Consider the following 15,263-nt stretch of genomic DNA (forward strand, 5'->3'; position numbering starts at 1 on the left):
GTTGAAGTTTTTATACTAAGAACAGGAACAAGACAAGGCCTTCTACTCTGTGCACTCTTACTCAATATAGTAACTTGAAGTCTTAGCCAGAGCAGTAAAATAAGCAAATAAAATGGTTATAAATAGGAAAGGATTGGTGTGAGGTGGAATCTCAGGGTTGTTTTGATTCACATTTCCATGATGACTAAGGATGTTGAACATTTCTTTAGGTACTTCTCAGCATTTGAGATTCTTTAGTTGAGAATTATTTGTTTAGCTCTGTAGCCCATTTTTTAATAGGGTTATTTGGTTCTCTAGAGTATAACTTCTTTAGTTCTTTGTATATTTTGAATATTAACCCTCTATTGGATGTAGAGTTGGTAAAGATCTTTTTCCAATCTATAGGTTGACATTTGTCCTATTGACAGTGTCCTTTGCCTTACAGAAGCTTTACAAAAACTTAGGTGACAACAGATACTGAAGAAGATGTAGAAGGAACACTCCTCCATTGCTAGTGGGATTGCAAGCCACTAGCTTGCAATTGTAAAGCCAATCTGGAAATCATCTGGCAGTCCCTCAGAAAACTGGAATGCTAGAGAGGTAAGGGGAGTGGATGGGGAAGCACCCTCTTAGAGGGAAAGGGGAAAGGGAATGGGATGGAGGGGTTTGCAGAGGGTAGACTGAGAAGGGGACAACATTTGAAATGTCAATAAATAAAATAACCAAATAAATAAATAAATAGGAAAAGATTAAGTATTCTTATTTGCAGATGACATGATTCTATAAATAAGAAACCCTAAAGATTACACCAGAAAACTCTTAGAATGGAAAACACTTTCAGCAAAGGAGGAGGATCAAAAATTAACATAAGATATCAGTAGTTTTCATGTATACCGATGACAAGCATACTGGGAAAGAAATCCTATTCACAATGGCCTTCAAAAGTAAATAGAGTTTTGGAAACTAATAAGAGACCCAATGAAAGAGGTGATCTTTCAAGGGAGGAGATATAGAATACAAAGATATAAAGAAGGGAGAAGAAAATAATGAACGTATAGGATAAAGAGGTGGAGGACAGAAGAGTAGAATGGGAGTGACGCAGAAGAGGAAATATGGGGAGGGATCACTAACAATCAAGGCATCTTAAAAACCATATGAAAGCCAGTAGGAAGCACAGTTTATAGAGTAAGCACTGGAGAGACCAGGATTGTTAAGCACACAGGCCTGTTTTCTGTCACAGAAGGAATGTGACGCCTGGTCACCTGAAATGTGAAATAAAAGTTGTCAAACAAACTGGTGATCCTTTGCTAGTCTATTAGGATCCAGCCTCCACCTGAATTTCCCCCAAATCCTGAAAATGGTTTAGGCCTAATCTCAGGTTTTGTCTTATGAAAGAGGCCCCATGTACTCCATCAATAGACTCTCTCCATGTGCTTATTACAAATCCTTCCCCTGTACACCCGAGCCCTGAGCTCTGTGTACCAGCCAACAGAACTCATTGTGATGGTAAAGGTCACAGGTGTTTTGGTACTTTGTTAGGGACTTTCTATGTAACTATGCCTGAAGCTTTGCTATCAAAATTGTCACATGGAGAATTTTCCCCCCGAAGTTTGACTGTTTAAATAGGTATGAAAAATAAAGCACAGCATTAGATTCTCTAGAAGTCTTGATCCAGTTTGACTGGTCAACTCCGGCTGTACTGAGCTCTCTTTCTCACATCATCACAGTTGATAAAGCATGTCAGCAGTGATACCTGCAAGAACCCCACAACAGAAGCTCAGTACTGTAGAAGCTTCTTAAAATATATATTAAGTGTATATAAATAGAGTTTAAATGGAGCTATCCCCATAATGGGAAACAATACTCCAACTAGGTACGTAGGTACTATATGCTACCAAATAAAACTCTCAGTTCTATATGAGTTGTTTGCTGGCCAACGGGTCATATAGACTGGCAAACATTACTGGTTATTGCCAATGTCTTTGTTACCCTTCACACTTCACAGGCAGACACTGCATCACCTGGACTCAGAGAGCAGGGGAAGTCACGCTGGCACTCACCTGGAAGCTTCATCCCTATTGTCTAGTTCTTAGTGCTGAAAGGTGCTGTGCATACTACTGGAGGAGAAAGGGAGTCATCACTCTCACCTAGCTATGAACCCTGTGAGCTACAATAATGAGTCAGTTGTGGTACTATTACTATGACAATAACCACTTTCTGATTGGCTGTAAGGCCCACTCCACAAGACAGAACAGGCAATGCTTGTGGGCAAATAATCTAGGACTATATAAGCCATATTCCCTGGGGGAGAACTCAATATTATTATTTTACTAAATAGACATAGTACTAAAAAAAACCCCTAAAGACATATTGCTATACCCATGGATCAGTTCATTGCTTAACCTTAACCAGAGAAGCTTTTTTATTTTACAGGAGATTGTAATAAATACTGAGCGTAAGAGACACTGGAGTGTTCAGCTGAATGGAAAATACCCATTCCTCCCCACCGGGCTCAGGGACCTTCAATGAAGAATTGGTAACAAACACAGTAAAAGCGAGAGGTGGTGGATAAACAGAAAGGGAACCAAGAACTGTCAAGCTTGCACCAGACAAAAAGTTTTAGTCTGAAATCCTTATGTGCAGAGGGAGGTATGGACACGAGATTGCACCACTGTGAAGAGCTGTTGGCACCAATGTTTCAGTGGAGAGCTGCTGGGAGAGAGAGAGTCTAAGTCATGTCATGCTGGCCCTGAGGTGGAACACACTCCACAGTATGCCCCACTCACAAGATACCACAGACTGAACCTGGTGTGCTTAACAAACTAAAACAAGGAAGAAACTGAAGTTTAAGAAGTGTCAAGGTGAAAATGGAGAGAGAGAGCTAATGAGGGGGAATGAATAAAAAGAATTCATTGTATAAAATCCTGGAAGAGTTAATACGATTATTTTTTAATTCACTATAATTAGCCATCAGGGAAATACAAATTAAAACTACTATGAGACTCCATCTTACTGCAGTCAGTATGTCTACAAATGATAACACATTATGGCTATATGTGAGAAAGAGGAGTCCCTTTCACTACCAAAGGAGTGTAAACTGGAGCGGCCACTATGAAAATCAGGATGGATGCTTCTGAAAAGAACTAAAATGAGAAGTCCCACACAGCCCCACTAATATATATATATATATATATATACACATATATATATATATATATATATAAAAATATATATACACATCTATGTGTGTGTATTATATGCTATACTATATATATACATACACATATACATATATATACATATATACACATATATATATATAAAACACACACACACACACGCGTGCGCGCGCGCGCGCACACACACACACACACACACACACACACACACACACACACACACACACACACTGAAAACTGAACCTAGGGCACATAGGCAGGCTCCCTATCATTAGACTATATCCAACTCTTTTCCCCTCTATATAAGCCAGCTATACCACTCCTGAGAATGCATTGTTAATTCCAAAGATAGGAGAAGAAATACTAGTGACCCAAATCATCATGACCAAATTAATTATTCTTTTTTTATTTGGTACATAGGCTGTCTCTCCCTAAGGTGGAATTCAAAAGGTCAGTATTGGATGTGAGGGAAACAAGGTTTTTATAGCTCAGGGACAGGGGGTTTCCAAATAGGGGATTTGGCAGGAAAAACAGGCAGGATTGCAGGAGCAGAGCATTATAACAAGTTAGTCCTAACAACCTCCTAAAAACAAAGACATGGTTCAAGGGAGGCATAAGAAAGTAGTTACAACAAGGTAGTCATAGGTGGTCATATAACTTCTTGAAACAAAAGTAGGGTAGTAAGATGGTTTATTAACAACTTTTGAAATAAAGACATGGTTGTCTTTCCTAGAAGAGGCTTGATAGAAGTATTTGTAGGTAAGATTATGGTGGGGCATAACTCAGCCATGAGAAACAGAGGTTTAACCATAAACAACAATGAGCCTAGTTTGTGTTACTAGAAGAATACACTTAAGCCTAAGATAGAGGCAGGGTAGTTCTTCAATATCCGTAAGTATATTTGGATACTGAGGTTTATTACTGATCTATTCACAATAGCTAAATTCATTGTGCCTAGATGTCTATCAACTGATGGATGAAAAGCAAAAATGTGGCACAGATACATAACAATTTTAATTGGGTGTAAAGTGAAATCTGGGGGGAAAATGAATAGAACTATGAAGTCCATCAAGCAAGATAATTCAGGCTTGGAAAAACAAATAGCACACATTATCTTTAACTCATACGTCCTACATTCTACCTTCTATGCCCATGAGAAGGGAGAAAGAACTCTCTAAGGTACAAAGGCAGAGTGGTAGAAAGTGAGAAACTGACAAAGGACTTTGGCAGGTTTTTCTCTAAGAGATGACTTCTCAGCACATCATGTCATACAATGATATGGAAAGAGTTACACGTGATAATGTTTGTGTGCCATTCTTAGGTGGAGATGAAATAATTACATGTGTCCCCCTCAAGAATGATAAGGTCCAGAGAAATGCCTCAGCAGTTAAGAGCACATATTGCTTTTGAAAAAGACCCAAGTTCAAGTCCCAGAGCCCACATCAGACAACTTACAACTATAACTCCAACTCCAGAGTATCCAACAATCCTCTGAGGTTATACATACATGATTAAATAATCAAGTTCTGAATGCTAAGTTAATGGCAGAACAGGGACACTAGGAAGGGACTCTTTATTCACTGCTTTGAACAGAAGGATCCACTGTTGGGTAATGCTATGGAAGGTTGAACTTCAGGTCTGGTGGCTCCTGCTATATGAACCAGCCCAAAGTCTCAGTGCAAAGCTAGGCTTCTCATGTCATTTAAGTCACCATGTTTCCTGGATCCTCTGAGGGACAAGTTACCCATTCTATTTTGAAGCAAGTGGAGCATCCCATCAGACAGAAAACCTGGTAAGGTTGAAGTAGGTTTAAAAACCTCAGGCATTCCCATAATTGAGGATGGCAGATGTTGGAACCAGCTCCTGGCCAGGGCCTACCTGTCCTGGAACAATGACCACAATACACCATTGAGAAGACCATGGCAACCTGTCATGTAGCACAAAAATCTAGAGTTCTCCATGCTAATGAGGTACCTAGATAGGCCCCAAGTGTTTAGCCAATGGGCTCCCCTTCTTGGGCATCCCTTCCTGCAAAACCATGGTTCACCCTGAGTCACATATGCATTTACATCTGCCATGAATAAAGCAGTTTGGACAAGCAAGGACCACTCTTTCATCAGGAATCCCAGGGGGGAGGCCTTCATCATAAAGAGTTGTACCTAAATCTCCTGGAGAAACCCTTCTCTCCCAGTGCTCACACAGAACCAAATCAGGTTCTGTCCCAGCCCACCTGGGGCTCAGTTATCCCCCCCCTGCTGGGGAGTGGGGGAAAGGGACCCGTGGATGACCATTCTCAGCTCTTCTCAGTCCTCAGCAGCATCTGGGTGCACAGGAAATTGAGAACCACGGCATCCATCTCAGCCCCTCTCGTTTCTCACCCAGGAAAAACAGGCTGGGATTCCCTATCTTAGACTGTGTTCTGCCTTCCCTGAGTGCCAGGCTGGCAGCGCTCAGGCATCCCAGTGGGGGCAGACATGCAGCTGGACACTGCATGATGTTTCTCCCAGGATGCCTTTCTCTTTCTCCACTATCCACATACTATCCCATTTAAATTATGTCTTTTTCAGTCCTTACCAGGCTGAAAGCAAAGAATTCCCATCCAAATGAATTCTCTTTCTAAACAGAAAAAAAAGCACTTGGATACCCCATTAAAAATACAAACATACAGACACAAACACAGAGAAACACATAGAGAGACATACAGAAACACATAGATCCAGGCACACACAAATATATAGACTAAACAGATATGTGTGTATATATACACACTGCTTAGCACACACTTACACACACACACACACACACACACACACACACACACAGAGAGAGAGAGAGAGAGAGAGAGAGAGAGAGAGAGAGAGAGAGACTGCTCAGTCAGACAGGCACATATACACATATATACACACATATACTCTTCCAATTGTCGTTAACAGTCCCCAGCTGCCCTGGCTCCCTCAACCATTTAAAACCTCTCTATTTGGCTTTATGTCCCAATTTCTTGGAGGAAAACAGAACTCTAAAATCAGAACCGTCTTGGCTGGGCAGTTGCCAAGTCAGCTGCTGCTCCTTAGACTTGGGTGGGATGACATACTACAGGATGCTTTGCACACCGTATAAGTAACTCCTTATTGAATAAAGAAAAATGCATTTTTCAGTGGGAAGAATGAGGAACTGTAAATACAGCAGCCTCTTCTTATCTGCTGCTGGCTGTTAAGGACTTCTTCACCCAGTAAGTAGGTGGCTTGTGGTTTAGAAGTAATACACAAAAGTGATCTACCGTCTTGACGCAGAATCTGTATGAATCTAACAAGACAAGTTTCATTATGTCCATGAAGTAGCTGGGGCGGCATGCTTCCCTGTTAAACTCTGACTGGTAAACTGTCCTGGGAGCAATGGAGACTGAGCTCCACAGGACCCCACTTACACTAAGCTGAGGAGACAACCCAGAGATGTGGGTAAGGGAGGGATGTACAGAAGGGATGTGAGACAGACACAATAAAAGCCCTACAGTCACTTCGACTTTCCTCCTGTTTATTCTCTGATGGCACTTGAGACTGCTAGCTCAGAGGTCCTGGCTGAGAGCTTGATGATCTCTACTAAACAGAAAACCACTCAATAAAGCGAAGTTTATTGAGACACAATTTTATTCATTCAACAATTCCTTTTTGTTTCAGGACTTATCTCATGATCCAGTGACACCCATTACCCTTTAACCAGACAAAAATTGATGATAAAATTTGCAAAATTGCTTCCTGAGTTTTAAAAGAGTTACGACAAGTACGTAACTGGCAGAATTCAACTAAGAAATCTTCATATTTTTAGATGGAAAACAAACCCTAACAATAAATTTAAAAACTTGTGGCTAAATAGCTAGAACTATAGGTCTCATAAAAAAGAAAATCATAACCAAAGAAGACTATTTCTAGTTTTAAAAGAATGTTAGAAAAATTTAAAGAAAGAAATGTTCTGCTATAAACACAGTAGATAAAAAAATATTTCCAAAAACACAAATCAGAGAACAATACTGCTAAGACTACTCGTGGCTGCTAAAATGTTTAAATATTATTATCTGCTTATTTGCCGAACATCTCAGCTCCTTTAACCAAGTGCCCTGACTTAAAGGAGAATTAAAATGTCAACCCATCTTTCAGGACAGTAGTGGAGATGGACCACCTCTAAAGCACAGCCAAGGGACATGACCTTCCCACCACGACGGCTCACAGGACCCTTGTGGAAAGGAAAGTTTTCATTCTGCTTCTCAGGCAACTCAGTAAATCAGCCAAATATCCACAGGGCCAGTGTCCTTGTCCTGTCCTAGAAGCGAATTTGCCAGTTAGCTTCATGGTCGTGTGAGCCTCAGAGAAGTATCTTTCCTTAGGTGCTCACAGAGGCCAAGGACCTGTAATCACGTGGTGCTGCTGCTGTCCCAGAAGGAAGCTCCATGAGCACACATATTTATGGCGCACCAATCTTTTAATGCCAGGGGAAAAAATCTGGAGGAATTTTAAGATTACAGTAAAATGACTTTTGGATGTTCCAGGAAGCATCAAATCAATGTAATATTTTTATGTCCATCATGCTTTGGTAACAGGAGAAGTAACAATACAACAAAAAGTACTCCACAAAGAATGCATGTTCTCAGCATGGGGAGGCAGAGGGAAGCTCTAACTGCAACTGCAGAGCAGTGAGAGCATTGAGCTGAAAATGATAAAGGAAGTCACTGCTCTTCTCAGTTAGCCATGAAACGGAACAAAGAAATTCTCAGCAAAGTTCAAAAATCAAACACTACCAACAACATACCATTTGGATAGAAATATGAAAAGGGTTTAAGGAAAACCCAAAGGTAACCATGAAATAACAGCTCAGGGAAAAGGGCTGTAAGATCAGAGAGGCCCACATGGGGGTTTCAAAGATATGGGTAATGGGCAATTTCTTGGGCTGGGCGTCAGGTCCACAGGTGTTCACTTTATTATTGCCCTTTATAACTCACAAACTTAGTATGTCCTTCTTTAAAACATACATGAAACATTGCGCTGTAAAAGATGAAAATCACAGGAGGCGGATAAAGGGGTAGCTAGAGGATGGAAGCACGCCACATTCAAAACTTAATTATCAGCAACATAAACACATTTCCAGGTAGAAAGAACCTGAGTTATACTCTAAGCAAAGCGGATTAACTTAATGGCAAAGTAACAATCACCATGTGTGCTCATAAGATGAACAGGTTCTGGAAGACTGTGGGCCTACACCCCTGTCTGACATGAAGGACTCCAACAGAGCCTTGAGCCAAATAGAGAACCCTTTACTGTGCAGCCCTTACACAACCTGGGTTGCTGACGATTTCCCTCAACTACATGGAGGGTGTTTTACAGTGGCCTGTTGCTCCTACCGACCACTTAAGGAAGAAAATCTTCAACTTCATAGGCTCTAATCAAGACATGGTATATAGGATACAAAGCAGGATTAGTTATTTATGGGAGGTTTTTGCATATATTCTAATGACCTCTATCACAAGCTTAAATTAGCAGCACACTCACTGATTCCATTGGGGGGGTGGTTTCTTATGTGCCTTTGTTTGCACATTTTTAAAATATCTATTTTAATGTGTATGTGTATTTTACCTACATGTGTGTCTGTGTACCATCTGCATGTCTGGTGCCCTGGGAAGCCAGAAGAGGATGAAGCCACCATGTAGGTGCTAACTATCAAACCAAAGATCTCTAGAAGAGTAGCCAGTGCTTTTAACTGATGAACTCCTGTTTGCACAGTTCTTAACCATACAATCCCAGCAGCCTCAAGAAAGCACTTCAATAAGGCCTGGAAAACACACAATTATACTTCAGGTAAAAATATATTGGCATCCCCCCCCCAACATCATATAGAAAATTAATTCTTTTCAGCTTTTCATCCAGGGACAAAAATTTTGCTTTGTGTTAAATATGCAGTTTGTAGGCTGGGTTTTGTCAGCATCTCTTGATCTGGAGAGTGGGACATGACAGGCAAGTGTTTGAAACATGTTCAGGGCCACACTGTCCCTCCGTAAGGGTGGGTACAGAAGCTGTCTTCTGGGAACCATTTAAACTATCTCTACATCTTATTCCTGGACAAACAATAAGCAAAATTGTCAACCTGTGTTGCTTGCATTTTAGAACATATGAGAATATTTTGTGATATTTCGTTTTTCTGGAAGAACAGTCAACTCAAACTAAAGAAATGGCTTAGTGGGTAAAGTTCCCCAGAATCCACATAAAAGCTTGATGCAGTGGGGCACGTCTTTAATGTCAATGCTCTAACTGGGGATTGGAGAAAGACACAAGAAATCATCAGATGCTCAAGGGGCAGTAGCCTGGAGTATGAAGCAGTAAGAACAACGAGAGAGGCCCTGTCAAAGGAGGAAGACGAGGACACCTTAGGTTGTTTTCTAATCCTCACATATGCTCATCTCCAGCCATATCCAAGTATGTGTACACACACACACACATAGATGCACACACACATACACAGATGCACACACACACACATAGATGCACACACAAAGATGCACATACACACAGATGCACACACACACAGATGCACACACACACACACACACACACACACATACACCAGTAGGGAAGAAGGAGAGGAAGAGAAAGACAGTTCTGCTGAGATATTATGAAAACTATATTTAGCCCTTAAATTCATTTATCTAAAAATTACTGGGAGCCTATAATTTAGATGGGGACAAATTTCAAGTACCTAACCCCACTTACTTACAGTATATCAACTGCTTTTCAGAAGGTAGAAGTTTCCAATGCATAGAGAGATAGGTCAGATCCCTAGCCCCTTTCTAGTTCTCAATAACCTGTGATTATCCTGTCAAGTAACTGGATTTGGGAGGGAGAAAAGAATTTCCAGCCCAGAAAGAGAGGCAAGCACTTCAGTATCTGACCAGCAGTTTGTTGTTACATGTCATAAGATTGTCAACTGCATGGTACCAGCAGAGTACAAGGAAGGAGAAATCCCTTGGAGGAAACTCTTCCAGAGAATTTTCATTTGAACAAGATCTTAAAAATAGGTTACCAGGGCAGTGCATTTTCAAGAAAAGAAAAAGCAATAGAGAGAGCAAGTTACTGAGGAGCAAGGATGTCTGCTTGGAAATGCTATTGAAAGCCCAGGACTTGGGACATCGTAGATGAGTATAGGGGAAGTGGAAAATGATACTAGAGCATGTTCCGGGTCAGTTCAGAGAGTGGGTGGGAACTCTTCCCATTAGGTTAGGTAATTGGCATCCTGCAGGTCCAAAAGTAATCAGATGCAGGTGTTATGTGTGTGTGTTTGTGGTGTGATACAGCAATAAAAAGGTAAAACGTAATCAGAGGCAGGTGGTGTATAGCGGTGGTGTGTGTGTGTGTTGTGTGTGTGTGTTGTGTGTGTGTGTGTGTGTTGTGTGTGTGTTGTGTGTGTGTGCGTGCGCACGCGTGTGCTGTGGTGCGTTACCTCAATAAAATGGGAAGAACAATGAGCATGACATATGTAGAATCTATAAAGGTTAATTCCATAGAAACCGAGAGTGTCTCAAATGCTCCCTGGGTCTGGGGAGAGGCACACGGTTGCAGCATAGGGACATGTGATACAATCAGATGGCAGGAATAAGTTCTGTTGCCCAGCAGAGTAGGACTCACTCAGTAGACCAGGCTGGCCTTGAACTCAGAGATCAAAGGTCCTCTGCCTCCTGTTATATATTTAATCTATTATCTAGTTATAATCTATTATATATTTAATCTATTATCTATTTAAAAGTAGCCGTAAGAGAGTATTTCAGATGTTCTATGAACAAGGGCATAAAAAGCTTAAGTGACAGATAGGTTAACTAGCCAGATTTGATCGTTATACAATGCATAGATAGATAAACTGCAATATCACATTGCATACTGTTCTCATGTATAATTATATGTCAATCAAAAGTAAAAGCCAGACATGGTAGAATACACTTGTAATTCCAACAGTGGAGAGGCTGAGATACAAGGATAGAAAATTTGAAGCTAGCCTAGGCTACAAAAAAAAAGTAATGATATAAATAGTAGAGATTTGGGAATAATGTTAAGAGATACGTATTCTGGTCTTCTTGTAGCACAGTAAGAAAGATATTCAACTTTCAGTTTAAACATGCAGTGCTATACAGAAAATACTGACTATAGTCTACATAGGGAATTTTCTATGAGATGATAGACAAGGGAAGCCTGAACTGGGAAAGGTTCAGGGAGGGAAAGCATAACAAGGAGAAAGTGGTTAAAGATCAAAGTTCACACGCTGGGTGGTAGTGCACACCGCTTTAATCCCAGTTCTCAGGAGGCAGAGGCAGTTTGATCTCTGAGTTCAAGGCCAGCCTGGTCTACAGAGAGAGTTCCATGACTTGCCAGGACTTCAGGGAGAAACCATGTGTCAGAAAAAAGTCAAACAAACAAAAACAAACACACAAAACAGTTCACAATATTGGTGACATTTGTCCCCAAGGGTCCCAAAGAAGAGAACCATGATGGGAAGTAAAGACCTTGTCACTGATAGTGGGTAGACAAACTAGGGCCAGAGTTTACTGAAAGCTAGATACAGCAGTATATAATCTATAAATTCCTTTGGAAAAAAATCTTAGAACAATTAACTCCAGTGTTAGAAGCCAGGATGATAGACACCTAATGACATCAGACACTAAGGGGGGTCACAGGACTTTTGGGGTGGCAACAGAGTGCAATTCTGGGTATGGCTTACTAAAGGTAGGTTCAGTAAGGAATAATTAATTCATCTGCCGGAGCATGACAAATACAGAGGTGAATGCTAGCAGCAAACCATTGAACTCCCCCGTTGGAGGAGTTAGAGAAAGATCGAAGGAGCTAAAGGGATTTGCAATCCCATTAGAACAACAATGCCAAATACCAGAGCTCCCAGGGACTAACCACCATCCGAAGAGTACACATGGACAGACCCATGACTCTAGCTGTCTATGTAGCAGAGAATGGCCTTGTTGGGCACCAATGGAAGGAGAAGTCCTTGGTCCTGCCAAGGCTGGACACCCCCTCCCCCCACAGTACAAGGGAATGTTTGGGTGGGAGGCGGGAAGGGGTGTGTGGATGGGTGGGGGAACACCCTCATAGAAGAAGGGGGAGCAGGGAAGGAATAGGAGGTTTAGGGACAGGAAACCAGGAAAGGGGATAACATTTGAAATATAAATAACAAAATATCCAATAAAAAAAAAAGTACAGTTATAATGTATTTTCTTGATATATCTATATTTTAATTAAAATGATAAATCTAGGATCCCTGCCACACAGATGTTTAAGAACTTTGGATTTAGATAGATAGATAGATAGATAGATAGATAGATAGATAGATAGATAGATGGATAAATAAGTAGCAGCATCCCATGAGCCATGGCAATTCCATGGCCTTGGTAACTGGGAGGTGGTGGCTTCCTCACTACAGATATGAAGTGAAACCTTCTTGGCTAGACCTAAGACTACATCTGGATGCAATCTGAAATCTGCAAAAACACTTACTGACCTTCCTCAAACAGTTTTATGGGAAAGGTGTGGTAAATATTTAAATTTACAAATGAAGAAGTGGCAAATGACAGTAAGGTGATTCACGAAAGTAGTAAAATAGTAAGCTAGGGAACCAGGACTAAGTCTAAGCTCCTCACAGTCTTATCTCTTTAAAGGAGGAAGAACAAAAAAGAACCCTGTTTCTATGTTATTAAATGCACTGTCATGGGTCATCTCTGATGCTGCATGGAATAAAACAGAAGAGGAGACAAGCTGAAAGACTTTATCAAAGCTCCCTTAAATTATGCTTTTACTCAGTACCTTCAGATTGTAAGACAAGACACTTATTCAATCATGTTCATTGCAGCTTCATTCATAATAGCCAGGAACTGGAAACAACCTACATGTCCCTCAACTAAAGAATGCATAAAGAAAACGTGGTTCATTTATACATTGGATTATCACTCAGCTATCAAGAACAATGACATCATGAAATTACCAGGAAATGGATGGAACTAGAAAAGATCATCCTGAATGAGGTAACCCAGACCCAGAAAGACAAACATGGTATGTACTCACTGATAAGTGGATATTAGCTGGAAAGTATAACATGCTACAATCTACAGACTCAAAGAAACCTACATCACGAGGAGGGCTCAAGTGGGAGGACATAAATCTCACGGAGGAGGGAAAATAGAAGTTGTGGGTGTCTGGGGGAGGAGACTGGATGGGTATGGGGGTGAGGATGGGAACAGGAGGGGTCAGGTGGGGAGAAGATGAAGGGAGAGACAACTGAAATGGGGGAGGGTGCTATCTCTGAAGTGAGCTAGAAACCTAGGGCAATGGAAACTCCTGGGAATCTCTGAGGGTGACCCTAGCTTAGACTCCTAGCAACAGCAATGGGGAATATGGAGCCTGAAACAGCCAACTCCTATACTCAGGCAAGACTTCCAATGGAGGGAATGAAACACCAACCCAATTACAAGCCTACAACCTACAGTTTGTCCTGTCTACCAGATGTGCTGGGGTAAAGATGGGGTAGAAATCAAGGGAGTGGCCAACCAATGAGTGGCCCAGCCTGAGACCCATGCCATGCTAGGGAGCCCAGCCCCGACACTGCTAATGACATTCTGTTATACTTGTAGACAGGGACCTACACAATCGTCATCAGAGAGGCTTCACCCAGCAACTGATGGAAACCGATGCAGAGACCCACAGCTGAACAAGCGTTGCTGTGCAAAGGGCTGCAAAAGAGGAGGAGGAAGAATTGCAGGAGCTAGAGTGAAAGATACCACAAGAAACCCCACTGAATCAACTAACCAGGGTCTGTAGGGGTTCACAGAGACTGAACTTCTATCTAGGGAGCCTGCATGGGACTGATCTAGGCCCTCGGCACATTTGATACAGTTATATGGCTTGGTCTTCATGTGGAACTTTTAACAGCAGGAGCAGAGGCTGTCTCTGACTCTGTTGCCTGCCTTTGGGACCCCTCCTCCCACTGGGTTGCCTTGTCTAGCCTTAATAGGCCTAGTCTTGCTGCAACTTGATATGCCAGGGCTGGTTGATATCCAGGGAAGGCCTCCTCTTTTCTGAGGAGAAAAGAAGAGTATATAGGGTGGGGGTAGGGAGAAACTGGGAGGAGAGGAGGAAGGAAAAACTGTAGTTGTTATGTAAAATTAAGTAATTAATTTTAAAAATACGCTTTAAGTACAGTCTTAAAAATAAGCAGTGACTTTTTATAAATTTATCTACAGACAATCAACAGTGGGAACTGGGACACTGCCAGGTAGCCATCACCAGTATAAAGACTGACTTAAGGAATCAGCCCGTCCATGGCTCTCCCCAGTGGATGCTCACTTACCTAGCAATGTCTGTTTATCCTGGGAGGAGTCAGACTCTGAAGAACATCTGCATGACCGGAGAACGATCACTCCGCCGAGCACGCCATCTTCACTGGCAAGGAAAGGTGAACCTGGGCAGGAAAGACAGGGAGTCACCTTTCAGCGAATTGTCTTTTTCCGCTCTCAATTTTCATTTGATTACTAGAACAAAAATGAGGCCCAAATAAGAACTTGAAAGATGCCCAACTTCTGACAGCCATTGTTCATACCTCATACACGGGATGGCAAAGGCGGTCCTGTGCCTGAACAGGAGCCATTTGGCAAAGGCAGTGCTGGACACTGCCAAGATGACATGAGCTGGGGAGAGCATGTGCAGCCCTGTATTTGGAATGGAACTGGAACACGAGCAGATTAAAGGACCAAAGCAACTACACACAGAAGAAGGTTCAGCATCACCCTTTGATCAGGTCTCAGGGAGCTGGCACAAGGCTCTCCCTGCTGCCAGAGGCTTGCATACCAAAGGCTTTGACTTACTACCTTAAATTCAATTTTAAACAATAAGCCACAAAGTTTATTACGGACATTTAAAAATGCTCATGATGATTACACAAATAAGGGTGAAGCTGAATTTCTATTCTACAAGTCTGGTGGTTAGGAATAGCCCAGCCTCCTTGAGATCTCACACACTGAACCATTATGAACATTTCAAGAGCATTACATTTTAAAGCCCCTCATTTTTCTTCCCC

The 15,263-nt window shown here is 41.6% G+C and overlaps 1 protein-coding gene across 2 annotated transcripts in view; it reads right to left on the reverse strand.

The window, feature by feature from the left end:
• Tasp1 (taspase 1) overlaps positions 1-15,263 on the reverse strand; it is a 227,889-nt gene that overhangs the window by 32,426 nt on the left and 180,200 nt on the right. The window contains exon 12 of one of the 2 annotated variants that reach the window (XM_032904306.1): positions 14,538-14,648. In XM_032904306.1, coding sequence (XP_032760197.1) covers positions 14,538-14,648 — 111 coding nt within the window. Of the gene's footprint in view, positions 1-14,537; positions 14,649-15,263 lie in introns of those variants that run through there. The other variant, XM_032904304.1, reaches the window with a different exon arrangement.

This window comes from Rattus rattus, chromosome 5 (genome assembly GCF_011064425.1).
Source record: "Rattus rattus isolate New Zealand chromosome 5, Rrattus_CSIRO_v1, whole genome shotgun sequence".
Lineage (NCBI taxonomy): Eukaryota > Metazoa > Chordata > Mammalia > Rodentia > Muridae > Rattus > Rattus rattus.